This window comes from Sphaeramia orbicularis, chromosome 8, assembly GCF_902148855.1.
Source record: "Sphaeramia orbicularis chromosome 8, fSphaOr1.1, whole genome shotgun sequence".
In the NCBI taxonomy this organism is placed as follows: domain Eukaryota; kingdom Metazoa; phylum Chordata; class Actinopteri; order Kurtiformes; family Apogonidae; genus Sphaeramia; species Sphaeramia orbicularis.
The window spans coordinates 10,055,442-10,073,168 of record NC_043964.1 but is presented as its reverse complement, the minus strand read 5'-3'; the positions used below and the strand labels follow the sequence as shown (position 1 = coordinate 10,073,168).

The following is a 17,727-nucleotide window of genomic DNA, read 5'->3' as shown; positions in this document are numbered from 1 at the left end:
CGTGTGAAGGCAGTTATTGAGAAAGAAGGAGGACACATAGAAAAAAAACATTTTCTATTATGTACATTTTCTTGTGGCAAATAAATTCTCATGACTTTCAATAAACTAATTGGTCATACACTGTCTTTCAATCCCTGCCTCAAAATATTGTAAATTTTGCTTCCCCACCCTGTGTGTATGTATATATATATATATATATATATATATTTATACACCTCCCGTTGTCCCCTCTTCTCTCTGTGATATTTTGTACCTTTGTCTAAATGTAAGTTTGCGTCTCACAAACTCTGTTACATTTGTTCAGGATGATAGGTGGCTTGCTTTGTGATGTTTTATTTTTTTATTTTATTTTTTTTTTGTATGTTTGGTTTTTTTGTTGTGTTTTGTTTTGTTGTTTGTGTGTTTTGCATATGTTCTGTATAAAAACAATAAGTCCCATTGTTGAGATATTTTTTTGCACTACTGCTGTAAAAAAAACTTAATAAAAAACAACTGAAAAAAAAAAAAAGTCCAAAGTTTTGAACTTGTGGGTCCAAACTTGTCCGTGTCAGTGTGCATATTGTGCGCTCACCCAGTATAATGCCGTTGGGCTGTGCAGGAGGTTGCCAGATGAGCCTGACTGAAGTGGTTCTAACTTCTGGGAACAGGATGCCCACTGGAGGGCCTGGCACTGGTTATTGCATATGGAGACAAAAAAAAAGTACCAAATCAGCGACATAAAACATACCCTTATTCAAAAGGAAAAATGCCTGGGCCTAAATCGCCGGTTCAGTATTCTGCTTCACAAATACAGGGTAATGGCTCTTTTGTTGTCTCAGTCAGACAGACTTTTTTTTTTTTTTTTTCCTTCAAGCACAGAATAACAAGGCTAAACATTCAGCACATTTTCTGATAAAGGAATGGCGTGCGTTTACTATTTATCAATTTAACTTCAGAATAAAAAACACAATACATCACATAAAACAGTAAGATGTGACCCCCTGGGATGTTTGTACTGCGAGAACTGGAGTGTGTTTATGTTGGCAGCTGTTTTATTTACTTATTATTTATTTTATAAGACGTGTGGTTATGTGTGTGTGAATGTTTGTTGTTGTGTGTGTTATTTTATTATTCTGTATATATGTAAGGGTGTTAGTGCTGGTGTTTGTTCACTGCTGTTATATTGAAAAATCCTAACCCTTTATCGGGCAAGTGACTATTTTTGGTAATTTGGTAATTGAAGTAATGGTACTAATGTAAGGAATGATGTTCAAAGGGATCATGTGGATGTGGACAGGGGTCTGGACCAGCACGCATGTTGGTCTAATGTTCTAAAATACATGTTCTTTCCACCTTATACGTGTTTTTCTTGTTTTTTTTACATATATAATTCTTGAATTTATTTATTTTCGCTACATACAGGCAAGGACCCAAATATGGTAACTTCACTGACCTTGATTTTCTACATGACAATAACAAATTTTGAAAAATTTCACAAAAGTAATACTCTTGTTAGATCCTCCAGTAACACGCTAAGGTTGTAAATTTGAATTTCAGAGTATTTCCATGAGTGCCCTGTGTTTTTTATACTTACTTCTTGGATTTTTTTTTTTTTTTGCCACTTATGGGTAAGGAACCAAATACGGTAACTTCATTAACTTTAATTTTCTACATAAAAAAAAAAAAGAAAAAAAAATCACAAAACTAGATCCTCTCATACAATCCATTCATTTACTTTCTTTACTTTCTTGGTAAATTCCACTGGCATTTTCGGTTTAATAACCTCTCATTTGGCACATCTGTTTGTGAACAGGAAATTTGTTCCCTATTGTTTATGTGCTTATGTCTGTTTGAAACTATTTAATGTACTGCTGCCCGTCTTAGCCAGGACACTCTTGAAAAAGAGATTTTGAACCTAAATGAGGTTTTCCTGGTTAACCCTTTCATGTATAGTGGTCACTACAGCGGACAGTTATTCTACAGCTGTTCTCTTATGTATTCAAGGATTTTATTATTTTAGTTCCATATCAACCAACACAGTGGACGCTTAAGCATCATCCCACACATTGTAATTCATACCATTACTGTAACTTTGCTGTTCTTGGTACAGCTGATCTGCACTAAAATGTTTGAGTGTAAATCAAGTGGTTCTTATTGTTGTTAGACTGTCATTATTATTATTATTATTATTATTATTATTTTTTTTTTTTTTTTTTTTTTGCATATAATCTCCATACAGTGAGTAATAACTAGTATTACAGTTTGTTAAAATGTGACAAAACATCAGATTAACAATATTTTAAAAATGACTTCATAGTTTTCACACAGTGTATCAGTAAATACATGTTTCACTGCTTCAAAAATTAAACACATGGTGTCCAGCTGAGTAGACATTTTTGCAACTCCATTAAAAATAGATTCATAAAAAACAATTTCAATCGCATTATTTTTTTTAATTTTTTTCATGCCTAAAGTGGAATAAAAACACTCAGAAAAAAATAAAAATAAAAAATCTCAGTTAGGGTTCTCATAATTCATGCATGAAAGGGTTAACCCTAAACTATACAATAAACTAGAAGCACTCGGAGAGCGCAGACCTCCGCTAAGGCTGATCAGTGCCCCCCCCCCCCCCCCCCCCCGTGGGCCCCCCCACCCCCGATCACCACCAAAATTTAATCATTTCTTCCTTATCCCATTTCCAACAAACCCTGAAAATTTCATCCAAATCTGTCCATAACTTTTTGAGTTATGTTGCACACTAACGGACAAACAAACAAACAAACCCTGGCAAAAACATAACCTCCTTGGCGGAGGTAATAATTCTGATCCTAGTTTTTGCACAGGGATCATTTGTGGAAACGGTGACATGGCTGCCGAGCATCAGTATGATAGGATCTGTAACAACTAGGCCTGTAACAGTGCACGTACCGAACCGAACTGTTTCGGTACGCACCTGTTCGGTTCGGTACACAGCTGTACCGAAACAGCACAGTATGATGAGAAAAAGAAAAAGGAACAAAAGACGCTGTTCGATGCGGATCTTTAAATCTGCGCAAGTTCCACACGGACATACTGAAGGACGCGCACATCGACCCGAAATACAAAATAGCAGCTGATATAAGATAAGAAAAAAAACAAGAAATGTGATGTGAACCTGGAAGGATGAGACTGCAGACCCTCCACCATCAGTCCAGTCCAGTTTGGATCAGTTCAGGTCCCGGTGAAACACAACAACGAGGAAAGAGACGTTAATAAGACAGACGTTGTTTGGCCCCTAGGAACTACGGCAGTTCTAAAACACTGACACTAGCTCTGTCTGTCTGTCTGTCTCTCTCTCTCTCTCTCACGCATGCTGTATAACAGAGGAATAGAACCTGTAGTCGGACGTTGAAATTATATAAAGTTTCACTTTCGTTTCACGCCAGGGTTTGTTACGTTAGTTATGGACCCCCCACTCCCCCGGCTCCGACCAAAAAACAAAAAAAAAAAAAGAAAAACATCCCCGGACAAATATCGCATCTTGCACGCACGCGCGCACGTACACACAGTGTCCTAAACAGTTTGTTCTCTGTCCTAAAATAGATAATTTGGTTAATTTTTTGTTGTCAATGTTTCTCTTCAGTTTGTTTCAACAGAATACCAGTTTGTCCTCTTGTTAATGTTGCACTTCATGTGGAATTTTTTTGTTATTTTAACGCAGAATGTGAACTGACAGAACTGTGATTAGATTTTTGTTGTTTGTTCAAAACTACCTTTCAGGGAAAAGTGCAATACTAATCTTTAAAATACATTTAGTAATATTAATAATTTATTTGATTTTCTATTTGATTTATAGCAGCAGAATTATATTCCTGTTTTTCTCTATTCAAATTTTTCAAAAAATTGGGAGAAAATTTTTCAAAAATCCATAAATGTATTAAAAACATTTTGAGGGGTTTTCTTTCTTCCTGTACCGAACCGAAAAAAACAAAACAAACCGTGGCTTTGAAAACCGAAAACGTACCGAACCGAAAATTTTGTGTACCGTTACAGGCCTAGTAACAACCATGTCACATCCAACGCAACAGATAACCATTGTTTTTGATGACTTTTGATGGTCTAAGAATTTTTTCCGTGACTCTATATATGAAAAAAGCTACTATTTACACTTCAGGTTGTTTTTTTTTCGGTTTACCATCATCCAGCGTCCTCTCTAGAATGGATGGCGAGCTGCTCCTTCCGTCTCCTATTCGGGTGAAGGCCAGCACCTGTATCTCATACAGGACGTACTTGCCCAGTCCACTCAGCTGGACGCTGTGGCTGGTGTTACCTTCCACTGTCCAGAAGCTGGGCGCCATATCTGAGTCTTTCTCTTTATACACGACCTGAAAGACACATATATAAATATACGTAAGAAACAAGATGAACTGAAACTTACAGACAGTCGAAAAGCTCCAGTCTGCAACATTTTGCAACCTGTCATCTCACACCGATGCAACTAGACAAGATACTGTAGCGCCTCCAGAACAATAACACTCATACTTTTTAGGCTTTTTGTGACTGGATAGAATTTGTAGCTTCTTAAAATATGAATGAGAAGAGTGACTTATTTATAACAGGTGCATTTTAGAGATAAATGAAATGGCCAATCCATATAAAATGAGCAGGTATTCCCAGAAAAGAGATGGTGTCACCTCTAAAAAATAAAAATAAAAAAAAAAACAAAATACACTATCGAGATGGGCTTTCAAACTCATTTTAGTTCAGTTCCATATTCAGCTAAATTTGATCTGAAGTGGGCTGAAGCAGAAAAATAATAACATAATAACCTATAAATAATGACAACTCCAAATTTTTGTCATTGTTTTCGTGTAAAAAAAAAAAAACAAAAAACAAAAAAAAACATTAAATGATGGAAATACTTACTTTTATAAACTATCAAAAAAAAAAAAAAAAAAAAAAAAAAAACGAAAACTGAAATTTAAATTAAAAAGTGTAAGAAAATTGTGTGCAATTTTAACAATATTATTCCTAAACTGATCATTTCTCCATTTGCATTATGGATCAGATCTACAAAGACACTAAACACTGAGGAACAGGCAGAAAAATTGTTCAAATTGAGCTTAATTTTCTTTAGACATTTCAGGTTGTTCATATTTGTTCAGGTTATTCACATTTTAGTGTTACAGGATAGTTTGTAAATGTAAATATTTTCATAATTTAATGTTATTTTTTGCACTGAAAGAAAAAAATGAAGTTGTTAATTCTAAATTTTTTTGGCTTAATTCAAGATTTTTTTTTTTCTTAATTGAAGATTTTTTTTTTCTTGGCTTAATTGAAGATTTTTTTTCTTAATTGAAGATTTTTTTGGCTTAATTCAACATTTTTTTTACTTAATTGAAGATTTTTTGGGCTTAATTGAAGATTTTTTTTACTTAATTGAAGATTTATTTTTTTGCTTAATTGAAGATTTTTTTTTTTTACTTAATTGAAGATTTTTTTTTTGGCTTAATTCAAGATTTTTTTTACTTAATTGAAGATTTTTTTTTTTTTGCTTAATTGAAGATTTTTTTTCTTAATTGAAGAAAAATTTTTTTTGGCTTAATTCAAGAGTTTTTTTTACTTAATTGAAGATTTTTTTGGCTTAATTGAAGATTTTTTTTTACTTAATTGAAGATTTTTTTTTAGATTAACTGAATTTTTTTTTTTTTTTTTTACTTAATTGAAGATTTTTTTGGCCTAATTCAAGATTTTTTCACGTAATTGAAGATTTTTTTTTGGCTTAATTCAAGATTTTTTTGTAAATTCAAGCTACATTTTTTTTTGCTTAATTCAATTCAAGACTGTGGAATTTTTGCACTTGGCAAAAACATCCCAGGGGCCGAACTGGACCCTTTGGTGGGCTGCATTTTGCCCCTGGGCCACATGTTTGACACCTGTGTCATAAGCGATAACAGATGACAACAAGTGTTCAGAGAACGCAAACCTCCGCCAAGCACCCCGAACAGTGTGCATGTGTGGATCGACTATTTCTTTTTAAACTATGGATGTACAAAACAAATTTCATAATGATATTTCACAAATTGCAATTTTTATGATTTTTTGAAAATGGTGCATAAAAAATAACAAAAGTCAACAGAGCGTAACGGAAGAGAATTGGAGCGGAATGATATTTTGTACAAAGTTGAAGCTTGGTACCAGTCATGTGTATGTCAAATTATATTAAATTCCGATCAATATTTGTTGAGTTATAATGAAAAATGTGTCGTAAATGGGATTTTCAATGTTAAATTGAAATGTCCACAGAGTCCACATTCCACAGTGGATGTGGACAATTTTGTGCCAGATACAAGATATTGTTATAAGCTACGGGTGGATCAAATTGGAGGCTACCCAAATAGCAAATATTTTGGCAGTATTATGGCATACATTTGACATTTTTGGCTTTCTTTTGGCATTATGTAAACCTTTAGGCTTAACTGTGGTATGATTAAGGGTATCCACAATAGATATGGAGGCACCAGCAGTATATGGCTGAGTTCTGGCATATGTGTGGTTAACCAAAAGACTGGGCAAAGAGCGGGATCAAGGATAGGGATGGTATGGCATATTTATGGCAAGCCAGAAGATTGATTAAAAAGCAGCAACATCTTATTCCATATGTGTTTCGGTTTTGTTTTGGCATATTTCTGTAAAGCCAAAACACTTCACGAAGAGTGGGAATTTCTACTCAGAAGAAAACCCCACTTCATTTTAAAAGCATGATCAACACAAATTTTGGGTGAATTTTGGCCTCCTTTTGGCCTCTCTTAGGGTCAGTTTTGGCTACTTTTAGGCTGGATTATGGGGATTTGGGGCTTTTCTGGGACAATTATGGCTATATTTTGGAAGTGCGCAATTAGTTTTGGGTGAATTTTGGCTTCCTTCGGGTCTGATTTTGGCTTGCCTATTTTGGCCATTTAGGGCCCATACATCTGCCCAGAACTTTGCCAAAATGGCATGCCAGTTTTGGGCCAGATTTAAACCATAATGATTTTGCTATCTGGGTATGGGAGTCGTTTTGAATTTTTCATGAATTTTCGAAAGTTGCTCAGTGATGAGAGATAGGAAAATATGAGATTTTGTAACCTTGCTGTGACCTTGAACTTTGGCCTACTTGGCCCAAAATTTAATGGGTTGGTCCCAGGGCCTAGGCCTATCTGTGGGGACAATTTGGTAAAGATGGTTGTAATAGCTTTCCTGTAAATTTGCTAATAAAAAAACAAACACACACACAAACAAACAAACACACAAAGCAAAGTGATCCCAATACCTCCTGGCGGAGGTAATGACACAGTCTGCATATACTGAGAAAAAAAAATACAGTATATAATAATATGTTCTAAATCATCCTCACAGGTGACATCATCAGCCGGTCATGAATCCTCGCTCTAAACTGGACTTTATATTTCATGTCATAACACTGTGATGTATGGACAGATGTTAAAACTACAGATCACACTCAGATGATCGGCTGATTTATGGAACGCCTGCCGCCTGCTGACCTTGTAGCCCAGGATGAGTCCGTTGCGATCCGTCTCTGGGACTTCCCCCCATCGAACCAGGATGCTGCTGGAGGTGGTGGCGAAGGCTGACACGTTGGTAGGACCAGAGGAAGGAACTGACGTAAAAGAGAAAAGACTAGTTTAAGAGTCAATAAAGTTAAATTAGATTAAAAAAACGATAGAAAAAAAAAAGAAAACCAATGTTATCATGTTCTAAAATACATGTTCCTTTCAACTTACATGCGTTTTTCTTGCATCTTTCATATTTACTCCTCTGATTATTTTCTTTCTTGCTTCCATACAGGTAAGGAACCAAATATGGTAACTTCGTTGACCTTAATTTTCTACATAAAAAAATGTGAAAAATTTCACAAAAGTAATAAAGTCTTGTTACATCCTCTAACAAAACACTAAAGTTGGAATTTTGAATTTCGCAGTATTTCTATGAGTGAACTATAGAGTTAAGAATCAACAAAATAATACAAAAAACAATAGAAAAAAACCCTAAAAACTAATGTTGTAATGTTCTAAAAAAGATGTTCCTTTCATTTTACATATGTTTTTCTTGTATATATATATTTTTTAAATATAAACTTCTTGGATTTTTTTTTTTCTTGGATTTTTTGTCTTTAATTTTCTTTTTTTTTCAACCCACCACCATCTTTACTTTTCTGATTTTTTATAAATGTTTTTGCTTCCTTACAGATAAGGAACCAAATATGGTAAGTTCATCTCCACCTTACATGTGTTTTTCTTGTATTTTCTTATATACAGATATCTATATCTATATCTATATCTATATCTATCTATCTATCTAAACTTTTTTTTTTTTGGCCACCTATAGGCAAGGAACCAAATATGGTGACTTCATTGACTTATTTTCGACAAAACTATACATACATATATATATATATATATATATATATATATATATATATATATATATATATAAAATCTTAAGAGTAAAATTTTATCTTTCAAATCTCATCTGGGGGGGGGGGGTTACCACCATTTCCTTTTGTGTTTCTATGCCTGTCTGTGTATGTCGCAGTATGTTTTTTTTTTTTTTAATACCTGTGTATGTATTTATAAAGTATGTTATATTTATTGTAAAGCACTTTGTGAAATCTTTCTGTAAAAACTTCTATATCCATAAGTTGTGACTTTCAGAGTATTTCTATGCGTGCCCTCTAAAGGGTTAAACCATAAGCCCACCCATGTGTTCCACTATGTGCCTGTTTTTAGTCCAGTTCTCACCAGACTCCCTGGTCCTGCCATGGACCGGTTGACTCCAGGGTCCGGATCCGATCCCGTTGATGGCCTGGACTCTGACCTCATACTCCGTCCACTCCTCCAGGTCTTCGATGGTGAACTCCCTCTCCAGTCGGTCCATGATGACGTGGGACAGGACCCCCCCTCTGGAGCCGGCCTTGGAGTACTGAACCCGGTATCCGACCAGGTCTGGGTTACCGTTGTACTCCCATTCTGGAAGAGGCTAAGAGGAGTTTTTTTTGTTTTTATTCACCCAGTTTGAGCCAAATCAATATAAATGACACGGTGACTGAGTGCATAATAAAGCAATAAACCATGAGAGGCCGTACTTTACAGTGATTCCACAAACGCTAAGACGCCATGTCAGGAACGATGACAAGCAATATGAGAGGAGAGGCTAAACCCTCTGAGCACTTACAGCTGAATGAGTGGCTGTAATGAAATACCAGAATACTCCATTGTCTTAAAATATGAGGACATTCACTAAACCTAATGCTATATTGATTATATTTAATTTTTTTTTTAGTGGATAATGCAGCTTTTGAAGAGCAGTCAAGAACTTGATGGCAAAGTGAAGCACTGGTAGAAGTTATGACAAATTCTTTTTACATTGACGTGAAAGTGTGTTTTGACAGGATTTTACATCAATATTTAAACTCATATTAACCCATAAAGACCCAGCGCTGCTTTTGTGGCAGTTTCTGTATATTTTAACCTTTCTTAAGTGATTTATCACCACTTACAATAATGTTTTCCTCCATATTTTGCATTCTTTTCAGTGAAAATCAGGTGCGTTCCTGTATTTAATTTACTGATTATGTAAGCATTCTTTAAGGGAATGATGTTTTGCTTCTTTTTTAAACGGAATTCTTCATTTTCAAACATGTCCCTGTGGTCGACATTAACTGTAAATGCTCTGCTTGGGTCTGAATTCTTCATTAATTCAACTCCACAGGTCCATCTTCAACCCTATTTCTGACTAATGACACCAGAAAGGTGGATTTGAGCGCTGGCCCTTTAAATGCAAATGAGCTACTCCAGGCCCCGCCCCCTCCAGGTTGTTGACTGTGCTCTTGATCAACCAACAACTGAACATTTTAGGTCATCGGCTCAAAGTTTGGGCATATTTTCAGTTTTTACTACAACCGCTGCTGCCGATAAACAATGATGTTGTACTTGGAGAAATGTTCGTCGGAAGTCTTGACCTTACACTGTAAAAAAAAAAAATCTGTAATTTAACGGAATTTTCACTGTTTATTTTACAGATTTTTCCTGTATTTTTAAGATACAGGAAAATATCAATGAAATGACAAAAACAGACTGTCATTTTACATGTCAAATGTAAAATAACATAAAAAACTGTAACTGTGAATAACCATAAAAATTTCCATTTTTTAAAATAATTTTTTTTCTTTTTTCACAGAAAAATGTAGTTAAAATATATTTGCAAATGTATCGTAGTTTCACAAATATTTCTTTTCTTTTTATGAGATTAAACTGTTAATTTAAAGTTTAATACTATAAAAAATAAATAAATAAATAAATAATTAAACTGAGATAAAATTACTGACAATTATCCGTAAAAGAAGTATTTGTTCTGTAAGTTTAACAAGACTTGTTTGTTAATTGACAAATATCTTGTGTAATTACAGGTTTCACAACAAAAATGTTGAATAAATTTATAATTTTAATAAATTTTTGTGAATGTATAACATGTATAAGCACTGATAAACTGTCCAAATACAGTTTTTATCAGTGGATTGTACAACTTAGTCTCGTTGAAAATTTTATATATATATATGTATATATATATATATATATATATATATATATATATTTTTTTTTTTTACAGGTAATTTACTTGTTTTAATACATGTAAATATTCTTTATTAAACATTAAAAAGTCAAAAAATATGCAAAATATCATGTAAAGTTAGGGCAAAAAACTGTATTTTAATTATGGAAAATTACCGTATTTTTATGAGATGGTTATTTTCCGTTATTTAACAGTATTTTTTTGACGCCCCAGCTGCCGGAATATTACCTTTTTTTTTTAATGTTTTCTTTTTTTTTTTTTAACAGTGTGTATGTGCAAATGTGACATAACTATAACAAATTAAGCACACTAAATATTAGAGTAAAATGTTAAAAAAAAAAAAAGGACTGGACTGATAAATTTATAGGTGAAATATTCTCAGTACCTTTGCCTTTACCTTTTGTAATGGCTAAAAAGTGAAATTCAGGCCCTGGGAAAAAAACAAAAACAAAAGATAAACCACCAGTTTCTTAAGATTTGACAAGTGTTCTAATATTTTTGCACACCACCGTATATATCAGGATTTTCAAGAAAAAAAAAAAAAATGACACTGATCATGTAGAGGGCTTCAAAACTCATGTATCAAATATGATACGTCTGGCGTTATAGGGTTAAACAGTTTAGATCAGTAGATGGTTTTGGTCGGCAGTAGTTTGGGTTAAAGTTAACCCTTTCATGCATAGTGGTCACTACAGTGGACGGTTATTCTATAGTTGTTCTCAAATATTCATGGATTTTGTTGTTTTAGTTCCATATCAGCCAACACAGCGGACGCTTAAATGCATCATCCCATAATACACTGCAGTTCCTACCATTACTGTAACTTTTCTGTTCTTGATAAACCTGATCTAGAAGAACATGTTTAAGTGTAAATCAAATGCTTGTTATTGTTATAAGTCTGTAATTAACAGTTTTTTGTTTTTGCTTCTTTTTTGACCCTCCGGTGTCCCGTCCAGCAAAGCCCTTACTAAGCACCAAGTGTGCCTTTTTGGCACACTTGTGGAATAATGACAAAAAAATTTTTCATACAGTTTATTTTTAATTCTTTTACACTTTTTTCTATTTCATCAACTTGAGCTGTAAATACAAATACCAAATTTTCAATAATTGTCACATTTTTTAACCCTTTAAATGCCGTGTTTGTAATGTAAACAAACCTTTTTTTTTTTGGATGCAAAAAACACGAAAAAATATACTACATAAAAAGTGGATCACATATTATTTGATTTTTGCAGCCTGGCATATGTCAATGATTAACTCCAACATTGTTTAATTTGCATTATTATTTTTGGCGCTAAGTCAAATGTTCTGAAATACTAGCATTTGTCATCAAGTGTGCGTAAAATGCACACCTATAAATCAAACTATTAAATATTGTATAGTGATTTATTTTTCTGCTCTAATTTGATTTTATTTTTGTAAATCAAGGTCAGCCCTAATCATACATATCAAATGGAAGAAATAGTGCGTTTTAGGCACACTTGGGAGACAGATGCTAGTCTTGTAATTTTATTTTGTTTACAATGTGCACATTTTAGTTGGTGGCCAGAATTTTAACCCTTTCATGCAGTCTGGTCACTACAGCGGACTGCTATTCTACAGCTGTTCTCTTGTATATTCCTGGATTTTGTTGTTCTTTTCGTTGTTGTTGTTGTTGTTGTTGTTGTTGTTTTTTTTAACACATATCTTTATTAAAGTTTTAAGACACTACATATCTTTTCTGACATGAATTGGCAACATTATGTAGATCTCTCCTGAGCATAAACCCCCAGAATTGCAAGCCCTCCCCATAGTTTTCACACAATTTATCAGTAAATACATGTTTCTGTGCGTCAAAAATTAAACATGTGATGTCCAGCTGAGTGAACATTTTTGCAACTTCATGAAAAATAGGTTCATAAGAATTTATTTTTTCATTATTATTTTTTTATGTTTTTTTTTTTTTTTTTTAAACTTATTTATTTATTTATTTATTAGTTTTCAGAAGAAAATTTTCAATTGCATTGTTTTTTTTCATGCCTAAAGAGGAATAAAAACACTCAGGGAAAAATTTTGATTAAGGTTCTCATAATTTATGCATGAAAGGATTAAAGATCATGCAAAAATGAACAACTTTTGAATTCTAACCTTATTTAAATTGTGAAAAATAATATGAAGTTTTTTTTAACATGATGTGCAAGGTGTGCCTAAAAGGTGCACCCGGATACCAGAGCGTTAAAGATGTCAGTTTTTTTTTTTTTTTTTTTTTTGTATATTATCTCCATGAAGTGAATAATGACTAGTATTAGTTAAAATGTCAGAAATCTTCACATTAGTAGCATTAAAAATGTCTGGTAAAGGTTCGTACTGTCTTCCACGTATAATTATTGTAGATAATTCATTTATCAGACAAACTAGTAAAGCAGGTAAACAAACAACTACCCCTGTCTGAGAAATGAATGACCTAGAAAAAGCATTAAAAAGGTTTTTATTTCATAGTTTTCACACAATATATCAGTAAATACATGGTTGTTTGCTTCAAAAATTAAACGCATGGTGTCCAGCTGAGTGGACATTTTTGCAGCTCCCTGAAAAATAAGTTCATAAGAAAATTTTCTTTGTTTTTTTCATGCCTAAAGAGGAATACAAACACTCAGGGAAAAAAATTGATTAAGGTTCTCATAATTTGTGCATGAAAGGGTTAAAGATCATGCAAAAATGAACAACTTTTGAATTCTAACCTTATTTAAATTGTGAAAAATAATATGAAGTTTTTTAACACGAAGTCCAAAGTGTGCCTAAAAAGCGCACCCGGATATCGGAGGGTTAAAGTTGTAAGGTTTTTTTTTGCATATTATCTCCATGAAGTGAGTAGTGACTGGTATTAGCATGTTCAAACGTAAGAAATCTTCACATTAGTAGCATTAAAAATGTCTGCTAAAGGTTCGTACTGTCTTCCACATATAATTATTGTAGATAATTCATTTATCAGACAAACTAGTAAAGCAGGTAAACAAACAACTACCCCTGTCTGAGAAATGAATGACCTATAATATGCATTAAAAAGGTTTTAATTTCATAGTTTTCACACAATATATCAGTAAATACATGGTTGTTTGCTTCAGAAATTAAACGCATGATGTCCAGCTGAGTGGATATTTTTGCATCTCCCTGAAAAATAGGTTCATAAGAAATTTGTCTTTATGCTTTTTTCATGCCTAAAGAGGAATAAAAACACTCAGGAAAAAAAAAAAAAAAAAAAAAAATCTTGATTAAGGGTCTCATAATTCATGCATGAAAAGGTTAAACATATCCAATCGTGCACATTCACACCAACTTTCATTCAAACTTTTCTAATGAGTCCTGTCACCTTGAAAAAAAACATTGCTTTCATTCTGACAAACACTTCTACGTTCAGGCCAATAACAGGACCATAAACTCCACGCCTACGTACCCGGCTTTTGAATAACACGGCAACCATTAAGTAACGGTGTTAATTTACTCAGCGATATCGCATTCATTCATTCAGCCTCGTTTCGATCCTGCTGGAATAGTGGGAACGTTTTCAGCCTTTGTCTTTAGCTGCTCCTGTCTGCCACTGACCGTGTACTGCCACGCCGACGGTAATGGATAAATAACAAAAAGGCCAAAGACGCATGCACAGAGCAGCAATATTCAGAGCGCTCGGAGCTTTCCAAAACATCATAAGTGCCATCAGCCGTATTCATCATATCACGGTTCCAACATATTCAAGAGAAAAAGAAGAAAAAAGCAAAACAAACACTGTATCCGTGAGGTTTTTCATGAAAAGATGCTTGTTGAGCCGCATTTTGTAATAAATTCTTTTCTTCATTATGTAATAAAAGTTCAAAACGTAATAAGAATGTCACGTCATCTTGTAATAAAGCCGCGTTATGTAATAAACTGACGCATTTTGTAATAAACTACGTCAGTGCATTATGTCGTAAATTTTTTCGCATTATGTAGTAAGTTATTGCAATTTGCGAAATTTATTACAAAATGCACTGGACACATTTTTATTTTCAGGAAAATGTCGTGCTAAATTAATCTTTAACCCTAAAAGACCCAAACAGCCACTGGTGACCAAAACTGCCGACTGACCTAAACTGTTTAATACCTGTTGATCCACTAATCCTATTAATATATGTGAAAATAATTGGTGTAAAATGCAGTTTTTCATCTTTTCATGGTTATCAGATATGACCCATTTGGATGTTTACAGGCTTCTCAGTGAACGTGGAAACACCATCATCTTCTACAACATTGATTCACCAGTAAAACCCACTGAGTTTGATAAATGACAGTGGATGGAGACACTTGATTTATGTTCAATTAATGACAGATTTTACCAAATAAGTCACCTTTTCTTCACTTTTCACTGTTTGTAATATAATAACCCTCCACTTTAATCTGAGCTTTTATGAACATATACATGACCAGTAATTAGATATAGGAAAATATATGAGTTACATTGGAAAAAATGCAAAATATAATGGATAATATAAGAATAAATGGTAATAAATCACTCAGGAAAGGTTAAATAGAGAGAAATTTTTATTTGGGAACTGACACAGACGTAGCACTGGGTCTTTATGGGTTAAACTGTGTGGTTAAAGTTCTGATTCCATTACCTGTAGCTCCTGTGACTAATTTCTTCTAAATTCCTCTGAAATTATATTAATTTAGATTATTATTACATAACGAACCATGTTATTACATTTTTAAAAAAATAAAAATAGCGCCCCCTACAAAGTTACCTTTACAAAAATGACATCAGTTCGGACATACGAACACCGATCTGGCTCAAATTTGACTCAGACGTCTATCTTCCAGGCCTACACCCATTCATCAGAAAAATTTGAAATTCGGTGCTATGGCGCCCCCTACAATTTTACCTTTACGAAAATTACTTCACGTCAGACATACGAACACCAATTTGGCTCAAATTTGAAACAGTTGTCAATCTCCCAGGCCTACACCCATTTATCGAAAGAAATTGCCATTTCGCACAATAGCACCTCCTACAAATTTACCTTCACTAAAATTGCATCAGTTCGGACATACGGACACCGATTTGGCTCAAATTTGACATCTCGCAGGCCTACACCCATTCAATGGAAGAAATTTAATTTTAGCTGCATAGCGCCCCCTACAGGTTTATTTACAGGGTGGGGAAGCAAAATTTACAATAAACATTTAGTTGTTTTTTCTCAGCAGGCACTACGTCAATTGTTTTGAAACCAAACATATATTGATGTCATAATCATACCTAACACTATTATCCATACCTTTTCACAAACTTTTGCCCATATGAGTAATCAGGAAAGTAAACGTCAAAGAGTGTGTGATTTGCTGAATGCACTCGTCACACCAAAGGAGATTTCAAAAATAGTTGGAGTGTCCATAAAGACTGTTTATAATGGAAAGAAGAGAATGACTATGAGCAAAACTATTACCAGAAAGTCTGGAAGTGGAGGAAGCAACAAAAAACGTACCAAAGCTTTAATTAAAGCTCTCAAATCCAAAATCCTAAAGGATCCAACCAAATCCATGAGAAAAATGGCAACTGAACTTGAGGTAGACAACAAGACCGTTAGAAATGCAGTAAAATATGATTTGAAGTTAAAATCTTACACAAGAACACCAAAACACTTGTTGACAACAGCAACAAATCCAACTTTAGCAATTTTTGGGAATCATGTTTATGTCCGCCTTCTAGCCCAGATCTAAACCCTCTGGATTCTGCTGTTTGGGGCGTTTTAGAACATGCTACCAATAGAACATCACACAGCAATGTCGACTTTCTTAAAGATACTATTAAAGAAGAATGGGAGAAGTTGTCACCCGAATATTTGAGGAACACCTGCGCAAGTTTCAGGAAGCGTGTGAAGGCAGTTATTGAGAAAGAAGGAGGACACATAGAATAAAAACATTTTCTATTATGTACATTTTCTTGTGGCAAATAAATTCTCATGACTTTCAATAAACTAATTGGTCATACACTGTCTTTCAATCCCTGCCTCAAAATATTGTACATTTTGCTTCCCCACCCTGTATACAAAAATGTCCTTAGTTCCGACATACGAACAATGATTTGCCTCAAATTTGAATCAGTTGTCAGTCTCCCAGGCCTACACCTATTCATCAGAAGACATTGAAATTTGGTGCTAGAGCGCCACCTGCTGAACGATGGGCATACTTCTACTGGACGTGCCCTTGGCGAGGGCCTTTGGATGCTGCTTGCAGCTTTAATTTAGATTGTTATTACATAATGAACCATGTTCTTACATTTTTTTTTTTAAATAAAAATGTGTCAAGTGCATTTTGTAATAAATTTCTCCAATTGTAATAACTTGCTACATAATGTGAGAAAATTTACAATATAATGCGTTGACGTAGTTTATTACAAAATGCGGTTTTATTACAAGATGATGTGACATTATTATTACGTTTTGAACTTTTATTACATAATGGGAATTTATTACATAATGTGCCCCACAACAATGCTTGTGAGTCATTTGAGTTGAACGCAGCCATCACACTGGTGTTAAACTTCATATATATATATATACGGTATAAAATTGGATTTCAGTGATTCTCATGTGGAAAATTAAGTCATCTATATCAGATTGTACAAAGTAAATCTTCAGGGGTTTTTTTTTTGCATTTAATACCTTGGGAGTATTTGAACAGTTCAGTCCAACTGGAACAGGATTTTCCACCAAAAGCAAACATCAGAAAAAAGCCAACGCTTAAAATAAAGCTTCTATGCAGGAGTGGAATGGAACAAAGTCATTACTGTACTTAACCTACTGAGACCCAGCAATGCATTTGTGTCCTCTGTAGTGGACAAGAGTTTCACAGTTTTACTTTAAAATAAATACTTAAAAATATCCACCTGAAAAGGACATTATATGCAAAAAAAAATAAAATAAAATAAAATAAAAAAAAGTAAAATCTCTCTGTAAAAACTGTTGCATCATGCTGTTTCCAATTAATGCAACTATTTAATATAAAATGGCCAAAATGTTTATTTACTGGGTCTGAGGAGGTTAAGGAAATTTTTACGTATCTGTACTTTAGGTTTTTTTACAATATATATTTTATTTTGCGGTTTTTAGGTATATTAAAACACAA

At 33.7% G+C, this 17,727-nt stretch overlaps 1 protein-coding gene across 1 annotated transcript in view; it reads right to left on the bottom strand.

Annotated features, from left to right (window-relative positions):
- sdk2a (sidekick cell adhesion molecule 2a) overlaps window positions 1-17,727 on the bottom strand; it is a 432,880-nt gene that overhangs the window by 63,033 nt on the left and 352,120 nt on the right. Inside the window, 4 exon segments of the mRNA XM_030142001.1 lie at window positions 572-670; window positions 4,154-4,343; window positions 7,503-7,618; window positions 8,760-8,997. Of these exon segments, the coding sequence (XP_029997861.1) occupies window positions 572-670; window positions 4,154-4,343; window positions 7,503-7,618; window positions 8,760-8,997 (643 nt within the window).